At 73.0% G+C, this 20100-nt stretch overlaps 4 protein-coding genes across 4 annotated transcripts; 2 read left to right on the top strand and 2 right to left on the bottom strand.

Moving 5' to 3' along the window:
- Positions 1 to 3496: 3496 nt before the first annotated feature.
- On the top strand, positions 3497 to 5351 carry AURANDRAFT_53100 (hypothetical protein; the record flags this gene model as incomplete). The annotated part of the gene is made up of 2 exons (XM_009037661.1): positions 3497 to 4399; positions 4600 to 5351. The coding sequence occupies 2 exons, from the start codon at positions 3534 to 3536 to the stop codon at positions 5336 to 5338; spliced, it is 1605 nt and encodes a 534-aa protein (XP_009035909.1).
- Positions 5352 to 7748: 2397 nt separating this feature from the next.
- Positions 7749 to 8600, bottom strand: AURANDRAFT_13365 (hypothetical protein; the record flags this gene model as incomplete). Its single annotated transcript, XM_009037232.1, has 1 exon — positions 7749 to 8600. A coding segment is annotated over one exon (852 nt), but the record flags the coding sequence as incomplete, so codon positions are not given.
- A 992-nt stretch (positions 8601 to 9592) lies between these two features.
- Positions 9593 to 10177, top strand: AURANDRAFT_4597 (hypothetical protein; the record flags this gene model as incomplete). The annotated part of the gene is made up of 1 exon (XM_009037124.1): positions 9593 to 10177. A coding segment is annotated over one exon (585 nt), but the record flags the coding sequence as incomplete, so codon positions are not given.
- Positions 10178 to 10467: 290 nt separating this feature from the next.
- On the bottom strand, positions 10468 to 19573 carry AURANDRAFT_62986 (hypothetical protein; the record flags this gene model as incomplete). The annotated part of the gene is made up of 5 exons (XM_009037231.1): positions 10468 to 11277; positions 13856 to 14638; positions 14734 to 16129; positions 16372 to 16634; positions 17909 to 19573. The coding sequence occupies 5 exons, from the start codon at positions 19571 to 19573 to the stop codon at positions 10468 to 10470; spliced, it is 4917 nt and encodes a 1638-aa protein (XP_009035479.1).
- Between the last annotated feature and the right edge of the window lie 527 nt (positions 19574 to 20100).

The raw sequence follows: 20100 nt of genomic DNA, 5'->3' as shown, positions 1-20100 counted from the left end.
TCTTCTTCCCGGCTCTCGCGAGACATGCTGCCGCACGCCGGCGCGCAACAGGATCACTGCGAATGCGGGAACAGAGCGCTGTGATCGCGAGAGGCAAGGGGATCTTCAAGTATCCTTGAAGATCCCCTTGCGAGAGGGCAGCCCAGATATTCGCGTCAAACTTTGAGGCGGGCAGCCCACGATGGTCGTCGCGACCTCAGTTGTCGTCCGTTTACTTCGTATTTGAGGCGGGCAGCCCAAGATGGTGCGCTTCGCGTCCACAGCGCCTTCGGCTCACGGCCTGCCCCGGACGCAGCGCCCGCTGTCGGCGACGGCGCCGGCGGCCTACGCCGACGACGACGCGGCCTACGATGACGACGCCGCCGAGGAGCGCGAGCTCCGCGAGGGCATCGGCCTGCTCTTCGGCCTCGAGAAGGAGCTGCACCACCTGCAGACGGAGCGCATCCGCGAGGAGCGCGACGAGCTCGAGCAGGAGCGCGACGCCTGGAAGAAGCGCTGCGAGGACCAGTCCGCCGCCGCGCGCGCGGGCCCCGCGGCCGCGCGGCGCGGCGCGGCCGCGCGCGGCCCCGAGGCGCCGCGCGCGCCGCCGCGGACGCGCCGGCTCTTCGCGTCCCTCTGCGAGACCGACGGCGCGGGCTACGCCGACGAGGCGCCCGGCGCCGACGAGGTGCTGGACCTCGAGGACGCGGGCGTCGGCGACGCGACGCTCGGGCTCGTCGTCGCGCGGGTGCAGCGCGCGCCGTCCGCGGGCGAGTTCGCGGAGCGCGACCGCGAGCCGGCGGGCGACGGCCGCAAGTGCCGCCTGTCCCACGCGCTCCTGCGGAACAACGGCCTCAGCGATGGCGCCGCGCCGGCGCTGCGGACCCTCGCGCAGGCGCAGCGGCTCCGCGTCCTCGACGTCTCCGGCAACGACCTCGGCGGCGCCGCGCTCGGCGCGCTCGTGCAGTCGCTCCGGAACCGCGGCTCCTGCAGCGGCCTGCGGCTCCAGCGCCTCTGCCTCGAGGGCAACGAGCCCCTCGCCGGCGCCTTCGCCGCGGGCGAGACGCTCGGGGCCGTGCCGGAAACGACCGGTGGAACGGACGCGTCCCGCAAAACCTCTCGAGCTCGGTCACATCGAAGTCGTTTTGGCTGATTTTTGGACGAATCATTTTCTCTCATCGAAGCACGGCCGAAGCGTACGGCGCACTCCGTTCACTTACGCGCGCATGGACGTCGGGTCGAAGATTTGAGTTTCCTGTTCAGGCTCGGCGAGGCGCTCTACGCGGCCGCGCGCGACTCCTTTTTGCCGCGGCTCTTCGAGGTCACGGCGACGCTCCGGGACGCGGCGACGCCCCAGGCCATGCGCCTCGGCTGCCGCACGCTCGGGAACCGCTTCTCGGACAACCCCGTGCTGCCCTGGAGCGACGGGTCCGGGGGCGGCGCGGACGCGGGCGGGCCCGCGGGCCCCGGGACCGCGCGCGCGCCGGGCGGCCTCATGCCCGCGGCGGGGCCGGACACGACGCACTGGCGCAAGGACCGGAGCGCCAAGGAGGCGCGCACGCGCGCCGACGAGGCGAAGAAGGTCGCGCTCGGCGGGCGACCGCTGAACGCGCTCAACTTCCTCCGGCACGTCGCCGCCGGGGCAGGAAAAGAGTGCTTCAAGTTCGCTTCAACATGAGTGTTCCGCGCGCGCGCGTGCCGGGAACAGCATCCACGCGTCGAGAGCGCTCCGAGAGATGATCGCTCGTCCAAGAATTAGCCGAAACGAGTGGAAAACGACCGAGAGAGGAGCCTCCAAAGTTGGGAATTTCGCACTCTTTTCCTGCCCAGGTCGCCGCGGAGGAGGCGAGCCTCGAGGCCAAGCACCTCGCCGCCGACGGCCGCCCGGGCCCCCAGGTCGCGTCCCTGCGGTCCCTGGCGCTCGTCGGCGCCCAGCTGTCGCCGGAGAGCGTGAAGTGCCTCTGCCGCATGCGCCACCTCACGTCGCTCGACGTGTCCTTCGGCTTCGTCGGGGCCCAGGGCGCGGCGACGATCGCGCACCACCTGATCACGGGCGACGCGAGGAAGGGCGACGAGGCCGCGGGGCTGATCTTCCTGAACCTGCGGCACAACGGCATCGGCGACGCGGGCCTGCTCGCCGTCGCGGCCGCGCTCGACGAGCGCGCGGCGGCCTCGGGCGCGCGCGCGGCCTACTACGACCTCGCCATCGACGCGCGCGTCGACGGCGATTTGCCGCGCCGGGGCCGGCCGCCGCCGGGCGTCGCCGCGCGCGACGCCTTCGCGCGCGCGCGCGACGCGCGGCGGCGGCGGCCGCGGCCGCCGGCGCTGACGTACCTCGACGTCTCCTCGAACCGCGTGGCGAGCCAGGGAGGCCTCGCCCTCGCCGTCGCGCTGCAGCGCGCGCCGACCCTGGTCTGCGTCGACGTGAGCCGCAACGGCATCGGCGCGGACGCCTGCGCGCGCCTCCTCAAGGCCGCCGCGGCCTCCAAAGGCTGCCTCGAGGTCCGCGGCGCGCGCGCCGCGGGCGCGCGGGCCCGGGACGTCGCCGACTTTGCCGTCGCCGTCGCGGACCGGAGCGACGCCGCGCGGCGGCACCTCCGGGGCGCTTTGCGGACCGTGCACGTCCGCGACGACGACGACGCCGCGCCGCGCGTGCTCGCCGCGCCCCTCGACGGCACGCTCAAGTTCGCCGCCGGCGCGGGGCCCCTCGCGGCGCCCCCGCCTTTGGACGATGCATCCGCGCGACGGAAGGGGACGCGGCGGGGCGACGACGCGCGCGACGAGTCGGCGCTCGCGCGCGCGATCCGGGGCGTCGCCGCGCGGGTCGCGCGCGCCTGCGGCGCCGAGGACGCCTTCGTCGACGAGCGGCCCCAGTTCTCGCCCGCGGAGCTCGCGTCGCTGCGCCTCGAGCGGCCCGCGCTGCCCGCGCCGCCGAAATTCGCGGCCTGGACGTGCGCGGCGCGCCGCTTCGTGCCCATCCGGGGCCACCTGACGCTCCGCTGGGCGACGGCGGCCTACCCGGCGTCGCTCGCCTTCCAGTGGCACCTCGTGCGCACGCGCGAGGTCCGCGGCGGCGCCGCGGACGCGCTCGCCGCGGGGTCCCGCGACGGCGACCCGGCGCCCGACCCGGACGCGGACGTCTTCGTGGAGGCGCGGAGCGCGTGGGCCTGGCACGACCACACGGTCGACGTGCCCCACTGCCTCCCGAACGACGTCCTCTCCCTCTGGCTCGCGCCGGACTCGGCGGAGGACGCCGCGCGCCTCGACGCCGCGCGCCTCGTCGCGCGCGACTTCCGGCTGGAGCTCGCGGACGCGCACGCGGCCCACGCGTCCCACAACGCCGTCCTCCTCGACGCGGCGCTCCTCGCGCTGCCCTTCCACGGGTCGGACCCGCTCCACGCGTTCGACGCGCGGTAAGGGGGACGCGTCTTCGGACGCGTCGGAGCGCGGCGCAATCTCAGTGCAATCTGCGGAGCCTTGCAGGTGAAGGGCTGGTGAACTGAGCGCTTGTACTTGACGATGTGCAAGCTCTTGGATTGATTTACATCGCGCTTATGAGCATGGGCTTTGCCCGATCAGCAGGTGATTGCAGCGTGCGCTGGATGCGAGCCGTGCGCGGCGTCGCGCTGGCCGCGGCGTGCTGCCGGGCGTTCGTGCTTCCGACGAAGCCACGACATCCCTCCCTGTCGCGCGCCGCGGCGCGCGACGCGCCGGAAAACGACGTCTACGACGTCGTCATCTGCGGCGCCGGCCCGTCCGGCCTGTCGCTCGCGTCGGCCTGCGCGCGGCGCGACCTCAGCGTCTGCGTGGTCGACCCGGCGCTGGACAAGCCCTGGCCGAACAACTACGGCGTCTGGATCGACGAGGTCGAGCCGCTGGGCTACGGCGACTGCTGCGACGCCGTCTGGCGCGAGAGCAGCGTCGTCTTCGAGGACGCCGGCGCGGGCGACCTCGCGAACGTGACGCTGCGGCGGCCCTACGGCCGCGTGGACCGGATCGCGCTGAAGCGGCGCCTCGTGGACGAGTGCGGGCCATCGACGGTTTTCGTGAGCGAGGGCGCGCGCCGCGTCGACCACCGCGACGACGCGCCGAGCGAGGTCTCGCTGGACGGCGGGTCGTCCGTCCGGGGCCTCGCCGTCGTCGACGCCACGGGCTTCAAGCGCAAGTTCGTCGAGCACGCCGCGGCCTTCGACCCGGGCCTCCAGGTCACCTACGGCGCGCTGCTCGACGTGCCCGGCGGCCACCCGTTCCCGCTCGACAAGCTCGTCCTCATGGACTACCGCGACGGCTACCTCGGCGACGACGCGGCCGCGGTGAAGCGCAACGAGCGCTTCCCGTCCTTCATGTACGTCATGCCCCTGTCGGAGCGCAAAATCTTCTTCGAGGAGACGATCCTCGCGAGCCGCGGGGCGGGGAAAGAGTGATTCAAGTCCGCTTCAACGTGAGTGGTCCGCGCGCGCGCGTTCTGGAAAACGCATCCACGCTTCGAGACCGTCCCGAGAGATGATCGCTCGTCCAAGAATCAGCCAAAACGAGTGGGAAACGGCCGAGAGAGGAGCCTTTGAAGTTGGGAATTTCGCACTCTTTTCCCGCCCAGGTGAGCCGGCCCGGCGGCGACAGCAGGGACCTCGAGGCGCGGCTGAGGAAGCGCCTCGCGGCGTCCTACGGCATCGGCGAGTTCACGGTGTTAGAGTCGGAGCGGGCGGCCATCCCCATGGGGGGCGCGGACCCCGTCGTGCCCCAGCGGACGGTAGGCTGCGGGTCCACGGCGTCGTGCATCCACCCCGCGTCCGGCTACATGGTCGCGCGCGCCCTGGAGGTCGCGCCGCGCGTCGCCGACGCGCTCGCGAGCCACCCGCGCCTGTCGGCCGCCGGCCGCGCGGCCGCGCGGGACCGCGGCCGCGAGGCGCCGGGCGAGCTCGCGTCGCTGTCGGCGGCCGCGTGGGACGCGACGTGGCCGAGGGACGACCGGAAGCAGCGCGACTTCATGCACTTCGGCTTCGAGCTGCTGTGCGACCTGAGCCCGGGCGAGCTGCGCGACTTCTTCGCGGGCTTCTTCCGGCTGCCGGACGCGCTCTGGGAGCACTTCCTCAGCTGGCGGCTCTCGGGCGCGGGGCACGTCTACATGGGCGCGCTCGTCTGGTGGGCCTGCATCCCGAAGCGCTTCATGCTGCCCATGCTCGTCAAGTCGCTGCCCTACCTCGTCGACAAGCTCGTGCTGCCCTTCGCGTCGCGCGGCGGCCCGCCGCTCGCGGAGCACACGCCCTACTCCGAGGCGAAGTGGCGGCCCGACCGCTACTACGCCTACCTCGACGACCTGCGCGCGGACCTCGAGGAGCACCACCATCGTCGGAGTTAACTGCTACGAGGCTTACACTGTACAGACGATAGCGGGGCGAAGCGAGGGGGCGGCCGCGGGCGCCGGGGGATGTTCCAACCGGCGGCCGCGGGCGCGAGCGATCTCGAGCGGCGACGCGTGTCACGTCGCCGTGGGGTCCTAGGGGTCGGCCACGTCGCGCTGGCGGCCCCCGCGGGCCTTGCGCCGCTCGCGGGCGACGGCGACGGCGCGGGCCTTGTCCTCGGCGATGGCCGTCTGGACCGTCGGCGAGAATTTTTTGCCGCCGGCGCGCCGCTGCTCCTTGATGAGGCTCTTGTGCGTGATCTCGAGCTCCTTGTTGCAGAAGCGCTTCGAGTCGGCGACGGCCGCCGCGCAGGCGCCGCGGACGAAGGCCTCGGCCTCGAGGGGCGTCTCGCAGGGGGGCTCGAGCTCGTCGTCCTCGCCGCACTCCGCGTCGACGAAGGGGTCGCAGCCGACGGGGTTCTCGTCGTCGTCGAGGCGCCGCTCGGCGTTGAGGAGGTCGCGCTCCGCGGCGTGGAGGAAGAAGGCGCCGAGGTCGTCGGCCGCGCCGAGATCGTCGCGCCGCCGCATCCACCGCGCCGTCGGCAGGAGCCGCGTCTGGTAGCGGTTCGCGACGCCGCCGCCGAGGACGCGCGACACGAGGTCGTCGATGGCCGAGAAGCGGTCCACGAGCACCTCGTCGCTGAACCGGAGCAGCGCGTCCCACGCGGCCTCGCGGGTGTCGACGCCCTCCCACCGCGCGATCTGGTCCGCGCCGAACTTGTCCAGCAGCGCGGCGACGCGCGCGGACCGCGCGGCCTCCACGGCGCGCTGGTCGCAGCGCCGCATCTGCGTGTACTTGAGGAGCACGTACTCGCGGCCGGACGCGCTCGGGCCGTAGAGCCTGTGGAGCGTGAGGAACGCCAGCACGGTGTGCATGCCGTTGACGAGGGAAAACTTGCGCTCCGAGAGGTAGTCCGCGTGGGTCAGGGACACGGGCAGGGACACGATGTCCCGCCCGAAGGGCACCATGCGGTTCGTGAAGCCCGGCTCCAAAACGACGATGGACCCGGACCACGGCTCCGCGTCGATCTCGACGCCCGCGGGCCCGATGCGCCGCCCCGTGCAGACGCGGTCGACCATGCAGTCGACGACGCGCACGCGCGTGCGCAGGGACCGCTTCAGCGCCGCGACGGCGGCGTGGTCGTTCTCCGCGCAGTACAACACCGGCCGCGGGTCGTCGCCGGGGTTCAGGTCGCCGGAGAACTCCTCGGACGCGCCGTCGCCGAGCACGTAGTCGGGCACGTAGCGCCGCCGCCGCCGCGCCGTCTCCGCCGCGCGCCGCGCCTTGTTCTGCCGCGATACGACGTCCGCCTCGGACATGAGCTCCGGGAGCGCCTCGAGCGTCGACCGCATGACCTTGTTCATCGCCGCGCCCAGGGAGCACGAAAACGACGTCGCCTTGCCCAGCACGCCCGCGAGGTCGCTCTGCGAGGCGCCGAAGACGAGCGACGTGCTCGGCAGCGCGTCGGGCACGCGGCCCCTCGAGACGACCTCCGCGCGGCGGACCTTCACCTCGTCGTTGACGGCGACGTCCACCCGGGACTCGCCGTCGCTGAGGAAGATCTCCTGCCAGCGGGGCTTCGGCCGCTGGACGACGGCGAAGGGCACGCCGGACGCGGCGATCGCGGGCACGACGAGGCCGAGGCCGAGGCGGCCCGCGCCGAAATGCACGTGGTAGCGGCGCTCGGCGTCGAGCGCCGGGTTCTGCTGCTTGAGCCGCAGGAAGTAGTCGGGCCCGTAGACCTTGGAGAGCACGTCCGGCGGCACGTCGCAGGTGTCGTCCGCGAGGCACCGACGCCAGTCGGCGACGGAGACGAGCGTCTCCGCGCCGCCGTCGGGCACCGTGAAGACGAGGTCCTCCTTGAGCCGCTCCTCGAGCTTCTTGCCGTCCAGCCGCACGCCCACGGCGCCGACGACGTCATTGAGCTCCTCGACGGACATGATCGCGCAGCTCTCGATGGACCCGCCGTCGTCGAGGCGGCAGACCTCGAAGACGCGCTCGCTCGATGTGTGTCGTGCGCTGCTTGCGCGTCGGCGGTGGCACGCGTGTCTCCGAGGGACCCAGCAGCTGCATCTCAGCAGCAGCAGCAGCAACGACAACCAACGCCGCGGCAGAGCCATGGGCAACAAGTGCGTTTATTGCGATCCAGAGCTGGCTTTGCTGCGATAGATGCTTCGATTGAAGCCAATATGAACCCGTTGATGTTTTGTTGCACCGCTCTGCGATGAGCTGATCAGATTGAATCGTCGTTGACGTTGTGTTGCCGCACCGCGCTCCTGCCTGCAATTATCTGAAGCGCGAATCCCGGGGGGGAAAAACGTACTAGGAAGGACTCGATGGTCAACACGGAAGGCGAAGCGAGTTTTAGAGTAGCCGCACGGGCGTCGCGTTGGGCATGATGTACTTGCCGTCGAAGCCGAGGAACGACTCGCCGTCGACGACCTTGCCGTTGCCCGTGAGGATGCCCAGCGCCGCGCCGCACATGGAGTGGCCGTAGAGCAGCACGACGCGCTTGCCGCCGCCCTTGGCCGGCGGCAGCGCGGCGACCTCGGCCTTGAGGTCGTCGAGGACGCCGCGCATGCGCTCGAGGACCTCGACGAAGTTCTCGCCGGGTATGGACCGCCCCGTGGCCGGCTCGACGTAGGGCCCGCCGGCCTTGACGACGGCGTTCTGGGCGAGGTAGAAGAGGTGGCAGATGGAGTCCTTGGGCAAATCCTTGACCATGACGTTGTCCCAGTCGCCGAACTTCATCTCCGCCGTCGACTCCCAGGTGGCCACGGCGATGTCGGACCGCCGCTTGAGGAACGCCTTGCCGGTGTCCGCCGCGCGCGCGAGCGGCGACAGGACGACGAGGTCCGGCTCGAGGCCGAGCGCCTCGAGTTTTTGCGCCGCGTCCTCGGCCTGCTGCAGCCCGATCTCGTTCAACGCGTTCGACGGCTCGTCGACGTAGCCCTGGTAGACGCGCGGCTCCGTGTTGCCCGTCGTCTTGCCGTGGCGGCAGTACCAGAGCTCGAAGTCGAGCGCCGGCGCGGCGAAGCCCGGCGCGTACGACACGACGCCGCGCGCCACGTCGAGCGTCAGGCCGCAGCGCGCCGCGGCCGCCTCGAGCGCCGGCGCGTCGACGGCGCTCTGGATCCAGTAGGCGTAGTTCTCCTCCTGCGCCGGCTGCGCGGCGGCGATAGACGCGTAGATCTCCTCGAGGCCCTCGGCCGTCTTCTCGCCGACGGCGCGCAGGGCAACGTTGCGTCTGGGGGTCGTGGAGAGCGCCGTTGCGACGGCGGTCGTCAAGATGAGGCGCATCGCTCGGTGCCTGAGAGCGCGATCCATCAGCTTGCGTCTCTTCTGAGAGCGCACGATGGACAACGAGCCGGGGCTTCGCGCCAGCCTTGCGCCCGACGCCGTCGACGCGAAGTGGGCCGTGACGTCGCAGAAGCTCGGGGACGCGCCAGATGACCCAAATCCCCCAGCGCCATCGCCCGGGATACGTATCCTGCCTAGGTCTCCCCCTCTCAGCCTAGCTTCTAACGCGCCGGCACTGGCAATGGCTCACCTCATCTGGGCACTGGGCCCACAGCGCTGCCAGCTGTAAAGCTGAGCCTGCCAAAGGAGGGGCGCATCAGCACTGGCCGCGGCGCGCTCCGCGACGGCCTCGTCGTCGTCAACACGCGCGGCCACTCCCACTGCAACCAAAGGGCAAGCAGCGGGAATCCACGGCACCTCCAGAGCTCTTCAAGTTCGAGTCGTGGTCCGCAACCACTGCCGTGGCAAGCTCCCGGCAGCTCGCAATTGCCGCCCGACGTTCCAGCGCCATGCGGATCGCCGCAGTCGTGGCGTGCGTGCTGACGGCCACCCATGCCCTCCAGGCGCCACCGACCCAGCGCACGCGCCTGCACAAGAAGACGAGGAGACCCGCGCCCCTCGCGACGCCGCTTTCGGACGAGGGCCCCGTGACGCTGACGAGCAGCGGCGACGTCGTGAGCAGCACGGACGCCGCCTACGACGCGGAGCTCGCCGCCGCTCGGAAAGAGCGCGCCAAGGAGCGCTTGGAGAAGATCCAGCGCATCAACACGCTCGCGTACGTCAACGCCGGCGTGTTGGCCTTCGTCGCGCTGGGCGTCGCCTACGAGCTCTTGCACGTCGACGTCGAGGCCATCGTGGCGCTCTACACCTACTGCTTACCCGTGGAGAACGAGGACGCCTATCGGCTGGCGACGTCGCTGGACCTCCTCGCGCGCTTGCCGATGGACAGCATCCACAGCTACGAGGCGCTCGTGCCGACGAACCCCATCTTCTACAAGGCCTGCACGTCCGGCGTGGCCTACACGCTGGGCGACTTCGTGTCCCAGATCTACCAGGGCCGGAACCTCAAGTCCGTGGACCTCGCGCGGTCCGCGCGGTCGGGCGCCGCGGGCTTCGTCGGCCACGGCCCGCTCTGCCACTTCTGGATGGTCTGGATGGAGGCGCACCTGGACTTCGACGGGGCCTGGTACGGGACCGGTTTCAAGGTCTTCGCGGACCAGACGGTCTGGAGCCTGTACCTCAACGCGATGTACAGCTTCCTCATCGGCTCGTTCGCGCTGCGGAACCCCAGGGACGTCTGGGAGGACGTCAAGGCGACGTCCTGGCCGGCGCTGCGGTCGTCCTGGCGCTTCTGGCCCTTCGTGCACACCATCTCCTTCTCGCACCTCGTGCCCCTGGACCTGAAGCTGCTGTGGGTCGACGCGATGGAGATCGTCTGGGTGACCATCCTGTCCAAGGTCGCGAACGACGACAAGGTGGCGAAGCTCGACGAAGACCCGGAGGCGGAGCCGGTGCTCGCCGTCCTCGAGCCCTTCGGCACGGACCCGGCCCTCGAGATCGAGCTCACGCGCGAGTTCGAGCTCGACGCGTCCCTCGACTTCGACCTCCGGAAGGAGGACCAGTTCGACGAGAAGAAGCTGTCCTTCGAGCTGCCCAAGCAGATCGCCAAGGCCGCCTGGCCCCTCGTCGTCATGTGGCCCGTGATCTTCTGCACGTTCCAGGCCGAGAAGGCCCTCGCGGGCACGGGCATGTTGTAAAATAGTATCATCTTGGTTAATTCACCGGGCTAGTCGCCCGGCGGCGGGTCTGGCGCGCGCCGCCGCTTCCGCCCCTGGGGCGCGAGGATCGCCGCGGCGACGGCCATGGCCGGCCGGAGCTCGTAGACGAGCGAGAGCCGCGGCGCCGGCCCCTTGGCGACGTCGTGCGTGCAGGCGCGGAGCCGCCCCCGGGAGAGGGCCTGGAGCGCCGCGTCGACGAAGACGACGACGTCGGCGTGGGGCCGGTAGCGCCGCTCCGCCTCGACGACGTCGCCCGTCGCGCGGTCGCGGACGCGCAGGCCCGGCGTCCCGGCGACGGGGATCGCCGTGACGAGGCCCGGGCTGTCGACGTGGGGCGTGCTGTTGGGCTCGGCCGCGGCCGCGGCGTCGTTCGGGTAGTACATGAGGTCGAAGGGCGAGCTGGAGATGGCCTCCGACCCGGGGCCGACGACGAGCCCGAGCTCGTCCTCCGCGCAGTCCGGCGCGGCGGCCGCTCGCGCCGCGCGCCACGCGCAGACCGCGACGCGCTCCAGCACGTCGAACGCGCCGAGCACGCGGCCGCGCAGCGACACGGGGCAGCGCGGCACGGCGTCGTGGCAGCCGCGGCGGACGCGCACGACCTCCTTGGCCGCGTGCGGGCGGTTGTAGCCCACGAGGCCCTCGCCGCCGGCGTCCGCGAAGCTTTGGCGCAGCCGCGCCTTGCCGCCGTCGGGCGTCGACTGGAAGAACTCCCGCGCGGATGCGGCGCAGTCCCGCACGGCGCGCGCGTCGCGCTCGCCCAGCGCGATGACCGCGAAGGAGTGGCGCTCGAGCGCCGCGGCGACGAGCGCCGGCTCCTGCTGCGCGCGCCACAGCGGGATGGCGTCCATGCCGCGCTCGGGCCGCGGCGGCGCGGGCGCGGCGCCCGCAGCGTGCACGTCCATGTTCAGCGCTGCCGACGCTCTCCGGCGCGGACCATCATGCTCTCCCATAGACCTTGGCGTCCACTGCCGCTTCAGCCCCGGCCAGATCTCGCGACCTCGCGGCCAATTTGGCCGGCTCCTCGCGAGCTCGGCTTGGCGCGTCGTTCGCGGCCTGGCCGCCGACCCTGTAGCCCTTGCCCCGCGCCTAGCCTCGCATGGTCATAGAGAGGCCGCCCGACGCAAAAATCCGTCCGTGAAACGCTGTCGGGGGCGGCGCACGCGAACGGTCGGAATCGACGCACTCCTCCTGTGGCGGTGCTTGCGGCGCGGTCCCGCCGGCGCCGCGGCAGCGGCAGCTCCAGGAAGCTCAGGACGCGCGAAGAGGTCCTAGACGGTGCCTCTGACGAAGCGTCGCGACGTCGGGCGCGTCGCACGGGTTCGGGGGTGCGGAAAGCCGCTCGGCGGCGCCAGGCGCGAGATTCGCTACGACTTCGCCTGCGCGCACACTTCGCCGCGAAGACGCTCCACGAGTGTTTGTAGACGCACGTCGGACGTCGCCCAATGCCTCGGAACGATTCCAGCTGCTGCGACACCCGTCATCGGCCACTAGCACAGCTTCTACTCGCAGGGCAGCAAATCCGCATGCACGCCTTTGACGCCCAGCGCACGAGATGGCGCTGCGAATGGAGCTCGGGCGCGCTCCAGCTTCCTCCACGGGACACACTCGCCCGATTGCGACCGCTCTACGGCTCGCACGACTGAACCTGTCGCCGCGACCGCGAACCACAGCCTCGTGTCCTGCGGGCCTCTACCCCTAGCCGTCGCCACCGGTGCTCAAAAGCGCGCGATGGGATGTTTAAGTGTCTTACGGCCCCTCCGCGGGCGAGAAGCGGCGCGCAGCGCTGGCCACGGTCAGCAAAATCACCCGATGCGAGTCGTCCTGGCGGTGGCTGGACGGCTACTGGTCTGGGCGACAATTTGGCCACGCCGTCCGCTGCGGAAACGACGTCGACGAAGGTGATCAACGGGTCGCACGGGGTCGGAACATCAACCGAAGCATTCGCTGAGACCGTCACGGGTTGCAGGACGTGGATCGTTGCTGCGAGCCGTGGTCGAGATCTTGTGCGGCGCCGAGATCTCGGAAGACGTCACAGAGGCGTTCTCGGTGCCCACAGCGGAATCCACGCTGCAGAGAGCCGCTGCCCGTCTGTGCGAACGCCGCGAAGCAGTCGGCGCGCCTCGCGAGCACCGTATCGACCAACGAGCACTTGGTCGCCGGCGCCGCGTTTCACCGACAATCCCGAGCGAGTGATAGCTCCGTCGGAATCGTCGTCCGGGGCGTCAGAGAAGTTTGGCACCTCGAGGGGACCCCACTAGTGGACTCCGAAGCGCCTCAACCCACACCTGATCGTCGATCGTGCAAAATGGGAGCGCATCGCGGCGAGTTGAGGCCGAAAAAGACGCAAATCCGACCGCCTCGTTCTCGCGGACGAGCGCGCGCAATGAGACTGCGCGTTGCAGCATTCGGATAGGGTCTCGTGCGAACCCGTAGAGCCAAGCCGCGCTCAAAACGATGCGATTTCGGCCGAGAACGAGCCCATACGCGCTGGCCGAAGCCGGCAGTGACGCCGAAGCGGCAGTGGACGCCAAGCATAGACTTCACCACCGCTTCACCGAGAGGCAAACATAGCCCGCGCGCCCCGATGGACGTCGCGTTCGAGCTGTTTGAGCAGCCGACGAGGCTTGTTTTCCAGCCAAACGATCGCGTCGTCTCGACGAAGAAAGGCGTGAACGGCGTGGGCGTCGTGGAAGCGCTCGAAGACGAGGACGCGCAGGCCTACGGCGACCGCGTGCGCGTGCGCTGGGAGGACGACGGCCGCGTCTACCACGCGCGCGCCCACCAGCTCCAGCGCTACCGGCCCCGCGGCGACCGCTGCGCCGTGCTGCTCTGCGAGCGCACGGAGGACTTCCGCGCGCTCTCGGCGCAGGCGCTCCCGGACGAGCGCGCGCTGGACCTCGGCTGCTCGTGGGGCGAGGGCACGACTCGGCTGGCTCGGCGCTGCGCCTACGTGCTCGGCGTCGACCGGTCGCCCGAGGCCCTCGCCGACGCGGCGCGGAAGCTGCCCGAGGCGCTCCGGGGCCGCGCGGCGTACGCGCCGCCGACGGATCTGCTCGCCGCGCCGCTCGCGGCCGTCGTCGGCGACGGCGCGTTCGACGTCGTCTTCCTCGACCTCGGCGGCGTGCGCGCGGCGCACCTCGTCGCGGGCCTGCTGCCGGAAGTGGTGCGCGTCGTCGCGCCGCGCGTCGTCGTCGTCAAGTCCGTGGAATTCGCGCGGGCCGTCGCCGCGCTCCCGGACCGGTCCGGCGCCTGCGACGTCCTCTGCGCGCGGGCCCTCGCCTGGCACGACGCGCGCGTCGCCCGGAAACGCGCGCTAAATGCCGGCTAGCGCCGAGGCCCGGAGACGCGCGCGCGATCCCGGCGAGCCTAGGCTTCGTCGTCGTCGTCGTCGAAGACCGCCGCGCCGCGGCGGCCGGCGTCGTCGGGCGGCTCGAGGGCGCCGACGTCGCCGTCGTCGTCGAAGAAGGCGGCCCCGACGTCCTTGGACGCGAGGCTCCGCTTGATGGCGTCGTCGGCCTGGCCGAGGGCCGACTTCGTGCGGAGCGCGGACTCGAGGAGCGCGTCCGCGAGCTCGCCGAAGGCCCGGGCCTTGGGCCGCTTCGCCCTGCGCTTCTTCGCGGACCGCGGCGCGTCCGCCGGCGCCGACACGCCGAAGGTCGCCGGCGGGGCCCGCGGCGGCGGCGCGTCGTTCTCGTCGCCGCCGCCCGCGCGGCGCCGCCGCCGCTCGTCGCGCACGGCCGCGGCCGTGGCGATGGCGGGCCCCATGGCCGCGAGGAGGGCGTCGAGGCGCTCCCGGCTCGCGGCCTCGCCGGCGCCCGCGGCGAGGTCGTCGACGAGCCGCGCGACGTCCCCGAGGCGCACGGCCGTCGCCGGCGCGTCGCCGTCGCTGTCGTCGTCGTCCAGCACGACGAGCGGCGCGCCGCGGGCCGCCGCGAGGCGCTTGTCGACGTCGAGCTCGCGCCGCGACGCCGCGCGGTCCGCGCGCGCGGCCGCGAGGTAGTCGTCCGCGCCGGCGGCCGGGGCCCCGCGCGGCGACCGCTCGGCGACGAGCTTCGCGCGGTCCGCGGCGCCGGGGATCGTCGCGCCGACGACGTCCGCGCGGCCCAGGGCCCGGAGCTGCGCGTCGACGTCCGCCAATCGCCGGAGCTCGTCTTCGTCGCCGCCGTAGGCCGCGAGCTCCTCGAGGACGTCGTCGCAGGCCGCTCGCGGAGCGCGCGGAACTCCTGCTCCATGGTCAGGAGCGACCGGCCCTGGCGGTGCTTGTTGTCGAGGACGAAGTCCGTCGCCGGCTTCTCGTCTTCTTTCGGCGGCGACATCGCGCGGTTCCGGTCCCGGAACCGCGACCGCTTCGACCGGGGCCGCTTCTCCGTGAGGAAGACGGCGTCGGACGCCGACGACGCCAGGGACCGCGCCGTGCCGGGGCCGTCGGTGGCGTCGCCCGCGAGATGCGCGTCGTCGAGCCGCGGCGGCTGCGACGCCGCCGCGAGGGCGCCCAGATCCCGCACCGCGCGCGCCTTGGCCTGGACGCGCCGCAGCTCGCGGTCGAGGCGCTCGATGGTCGCGAGGCCCAGGACCATCCGCTCCTCCTGCACGCCGTCGTCGAGGACGCCCTTGTACCGCGAGAGGTCTCCGGAGCCGCACGCGCGGCCGACGCCGGCCCGGAGCGAGCTCGCGGCCCAGGACCGGCCCGCGGCGTCGCCGCCCTCCCCGAGGTCCCGCCGGTTCATGAGCTTGACGACCTCGTCGTAGTTCTCGGGGAACCGGACCGTGGGCGCGCCGTCCGCGTCCTTGGCGGAGCGGATCGCGTTCGCGTAGTCGCCGAGCTCGCGCCAGAGCTCCGCGCGCTCGACGTCGTTGCGCGCGCTCAGCACCTCCCGGGAGTCGGGCCGCCGCGGCGCGTCGCCCCGCGCGCTCCGGAGCGGGGGGTCGCCGCGCGCGCTCCGGAGCGGGGGGTCGCCGCGCGCGCTCCGGAGCGGCGCGGCGCCCCGCGCGCTCCTCGGCGGCGCGTCGCCCCGCGCGCTTTTCAGCGGCGCGTCGCCCCGCGCGCTGTTCAGCGGCGCGGCGCCGCGCGCGCTGTTCAGCGACGCCTGGCTCTTCCGTTCGCGCTTCGACCGGAGCAGGTCGTCGGAGCGCTCCGCGGCGACGTTGGCGGCCGCGGCGACCTTGGCGGCCTCGCGGCGCTCGCGGCGGCGCTTCTCCTCCTTGCGCCGCTGGCGGTCCGCCTCGCGCGCGCGCCTGGCCTCGCGCCGCGCGGCCGCGTCCGCGTCCGCCTCGGCGCCGCCGCCGCCGCCCTTGCCGGGGCTCAGGATCTTCACGAGGTCCGCGCGCTCGCGGTCGCGCGCCGCGAACGCCTCCATGAGCGACGCGCGGCTCGCCGCGGCGTCCTCGGGCACGGCCTCCTCCTCGACGGCCTCGGCCGCGGCCGCGGCGCCGAAGAGCGCCGCGCGCGCCCGGTCGCGCGCCGCGAGCTGCTCCCGGAGCGCGTCGCGCGCCGACGCCGGCTCGGGCGCCATGGGGATCATCTCGTGGAGCCCCGAGTCGCCCGAGCTCATCGGCCGCGGCGACGGCAGATGCGTGGCGCCGTGGCGGACGGCGGCCTCCGCGCCCAGGGGCTGGATGCTATTCTGCGCGGGGATGTAGCGGGCCTTGTTGTCGCACGACTTCGGCCGACTGCCCGCGTACATGGCTCAAATGTTGGTTCCGCGGATTCCTCGCGCTCAGAGGCTGCCCGCGTCGCGCATGATGCTACCGGCCGCGCGCGGCCCGGCATGTTGACCTCGGAAGGTACTAGTAGTTTCCCTCAGGAACCGAGACTCTTCCCGCTCGAACGCCGTCGAGACTGTGTCTCGACGCGAGGCCTCCGAACCCATAGCATAATGCGCCGCTTCCAGCCGCTCCTCCCGAACGCAAACAATGATATGACGCGCCGCAAGACGCTGCCGAAGAAGAGCGTGCTCAGCCGCTTCCTGTCGGGCATGGCGGTCGAGAAGCGCGTGGCAGCGCCGCGCGTCAACCGCATGCTCGCGCCGCGGCGCCGCGAGCCGTCGCCGGAGCCGTCGCCGCTCCGCGGCACGACGTCGCCGCCGAGCCCCGGCGGCGACACGGAGCTCGACGAGGACTGGGTCGACGCGGGCGACGCGGCGGACGTCGATCGCTCCGAGGACGTCGACTGCACCTACGACACGGGCGCGGCGTCGACGTTGCTCGTCCTCCACACGGAGGCCGTGGAGCGGCACCTCGTCGGCCCGGAGCGCCAGGAGCGGCCGGAGCGCACGATCGCCGCGCGGAAGTGCGCGGAGCGCTTCGCGGCGCGGCGCGGCGCCGTCGCCGCGGACTGGGCCGCGGGCGAGGCCGTCGGCGACGGGGACCTCACGCGCGCGATCCTCCGCGCGCACACGGGCCGCTACTACGAGAGCCTCGAGGCCGCCGTCGGAGGCGCCGCGGCGGGCGAGATCGTGAACCTGACGCCCGCGGGAGACACCGTCGGCTGCGCCGGGAGCCTCGCGGCCGCGCGGCGCGCGGCGGCCGTGGGCCTCGACGCCGTGCGCCGCGTCTGCGCCGGCGACGCGTCCTGCGCGGTCTGCCTCGTGCGCCCCCCGGGCCACCACGTCGCGCGCGACGGCAAGACGGACGTCGCGCCGAGCCAGGGCTTCTGCCTCCTCAACACCGTCGCGATCGCGGCGCTCGAGGCCGCGTCCGCGCTCGGCCGGTCCAGGGTCGCGGTCGTCGACTTCGACATCCACCACGGCAACGGCACGCAGGACATCCTCGGGTCCGACGGCCGCTTCTTCTTCGGCTCCGCGCACGCGTACGGCGGCGGCACGTACCCCGGCACCGGCGGCCCCCGCGACGCGGCGCCCGCCAACGTGCTCAACGTGCCCATCCGCGGCACGGTCACGGCCAAGGGCTTCCGCGCCGCCGTCGCCGCGCTGGCGCGGCGCGTCGCGGCCTTCGAGCCGGACCTGCTCCTCCTCTCGGCGGGCTTCGACGGCCACCGCGACGACCTCGCGGACCTCGGCGCGCTCGACGCCAAGGACTACGGCGAGTGCACGACGGCGCTCCTCCGGGCCGCGGGCGCGGGCCGCGGCGTCGGCGTCGTCTCCGTGCTCGAGGGCGGCTACGGCCGCTGGTGCGCGCCGAAGAAGAAGAAGCCCAGGGCGAAGAAGAACGCCCCGGGGCCGAACCTCGCCGCGGCCATCGACGACGCGCGCCTCGCGTCCTTCGGCGCGTGCCTCGACGCGCACCTCGAGGCCATCGCCGCGTTCTACGCGCCGCCGCCGCCGCCGCCGCGCCCGGCGTCGCCGTCGACCGTCGGGACGACGTCGCCCCTGCCGCGCGCGCGCCTCACCTTCGACTCCGCCTAAGTCGCCATCTGCGAATTGCGACCGCGCCGGACGCGCCTGAGATGGTCGCCTAGAGCTCCCCCGCGCCGCCCTCGAGCGCCGCGACGAGGCGGTCGAAGTTGGGCGCGAAGGTCGCGTGGACGTCCCTCCGCGACGGGAGCTGCACGGGCGCGTCGTGGCGGCCCGGGGCGAGGTAGAAGACGGCGGGCAGCACGCCGAGGTCGAACTTGCGCGGCGCGTCGTTTTCGTCGACGTCGAGCGTCGCGACGGTCGCGTTGCCCGCGAGCGGTTCCGCGTAGGCCGCCGCGAGGTCGTCCCAGCCCTTGAGGATCGCGTCGCAGAGGCCGTTGCCCGCGCAGGCCGACGACGTGTAGAGCACGAGGGCGACGTGCTGGGACTCGTCGAGCGCCGCGAGGCCCGCGCCGTTGAGCCGGTCCGCCTTGCCCGCGACGCGGGGCGCCGGCGCCGCGGACCGCGGCGCGTGCGGGAGCTCGCCCCGCAGGGACGCCTCGGCGAAGTCGGCGAGCAGCGGCCCGTCGAGGCCCGCGCCGACGGCGTCCGCGGCGCCCGCGCGCGCGAGGCGCTGGACGTGCCTCGCGAGGAGGGTCTCGTCGTCCGCGAGGCGGCGGACGTCGCGCGGCGCGTTCCAGCTCGCGAGGACGACGACGGCGACGTCCGCGCCGCCGGCGTGGGCGAACCAGCCCAGCCGCTCGTAGGCCTCGTCGTTGCCCGCGGCCGTCGCGAGCACGAGGGGCAGGTAGCCCCGGAGGTCGCGCGCGGCGCCGTGGAGCGTCTTCAGCAGCTCCTCGGTGACCCGGGGCAGCGTCGTCGTCGCCGGGTCGATGGCGACGGCCGCGGAGCCGGCGACGACGAGCACGGGGCAGAGCGACCGCTGGAGGTGCGGCAGCCAGGCCTCGCTGAGCGCGAACGCGGGCGGCAGCGCAAGCGCCTGCGCCCAGTTGTTGAACGCGCGCGCCCACGTCCCGTCGCGGCCCGCGAGGCGCGAAAAGTCGAAGGTCGCGTCGAGGGGGTTCGGGTCGCCGCCGTCGGCGGCCATGCGCGCGCTCCGCCGGTACGCGCGCGGCGCGTCGCCGGCGCCGACGCCGCACGCGGCGACCGCGGCGCCCGCGCACAGCGCCCAGCGCATGGGCGGCCCGGCGACGGTCGCCTGCTGCTGCGCCGTGTACTTGGCCGTCGCGAGGAAGTCCGCGACGTGGTGTCCCGCCGCGCCGAAGACGGCGATGGCGCCGCCGGCGCCCGCGGCGTCGACGAACGCGGCGACGTCCGCCTCCGATTCGAGGTGCGCCGCGAAGCCGTCGCCCCAGACGCGGCCCGCGAAGGCCGCGAGGGCCGCCGCGTCGAGGTCGGCGCCGCCGTAGACGCCCGGCACATGGCGCGGCAGGAGCACGGCGACCGCGCCCGCGTCGACGTCGAGCCCGGGCACGCCGCCGAAGAGGCCCGCGTCGCCCGCCGCCGTCTCCGCGAAGAGGGGCCGCGGCTGGGCGTAGGTCGCGTAGGCCTCGCCGCCCTCGACGGCCTCGGTCCAGCTCGGACCCTCGGACTCGAAGGCTGCGCGCGCCAGCGCCGCCGCCTCGCGGAACGCCGCGCGCCGCTCGTCGCTCTGGTCCGCCGCGCCGACGAGCACGAGCGTCAGCGTCGCCGGCCGCGTCGCCAGGGACGCGTTGCGGTGCGTCAGCGTCACGACATCTGCGCCGCAGATCGCGAGCAGCAGCAATAGCGTCGCCGCCTGCCTTGAAATTGAGAAGCCCATCGCGGCGCTGCCCCAAGATCTTTGCTTGATGTTCTTTTAGGTCGTTATTTACCCCGACAACCGAGCGATGGCGCCCTCGCAAAAGCGGCAGCGTGTGGCGGACACGGCGGCTTCTGCGAAGGCCAATGTGGAGCCGCCGGCGGTGCGCATCGATGGGCTGCCCGAGGACCACGCGCTCATCGTCGACTGCGGCATCTACGAGCGGACGGAAACCGTCGTCAACGGGCGCGCCGTCTGGCACCAGGTCGACAGCGCGCCGCCCTGCGACACGTTCCTCTTCTACTCGACGCTCGGGTCCTGGTGCGTGAGCGACGAGGGCGACATGCTCGCCGGCGCGCACCAGGGCTCGATGATGACGGAGAGCGACGCGGCGACGCCGGACGCGATCGCGGAGACGTTCGTGGTCGTCGACGACGAACAGTGGGCGGCGGACGCGCCGGAGATCACCGTGGCCGCCGTGGACCGGGCCGCGCTCGACGCCGCGAAGGAGCGCGCCGAGGCGGAGATCCGCGAGGCGCTCGCCGCGG

Source organism: Aureococcus anophagefferens (genome assembly GCF_000186865.1).
Source record: "Aureococcus anophagefferens unplaced genomic scaffold AURANscaffold_6, whole genome shotgun sequence".
NCBI classification, from domain to species: domain Eukaryota; class Pelagophyceae; order Pelagomonadales; family Pelagomonadaceae; genus Aureococcus; species Aureococcus anophagefferens.
Note: the sequence above shows the minus strand (reverse complement) of the source record. Positions and strands in the feature narration are given on the sequence as shown.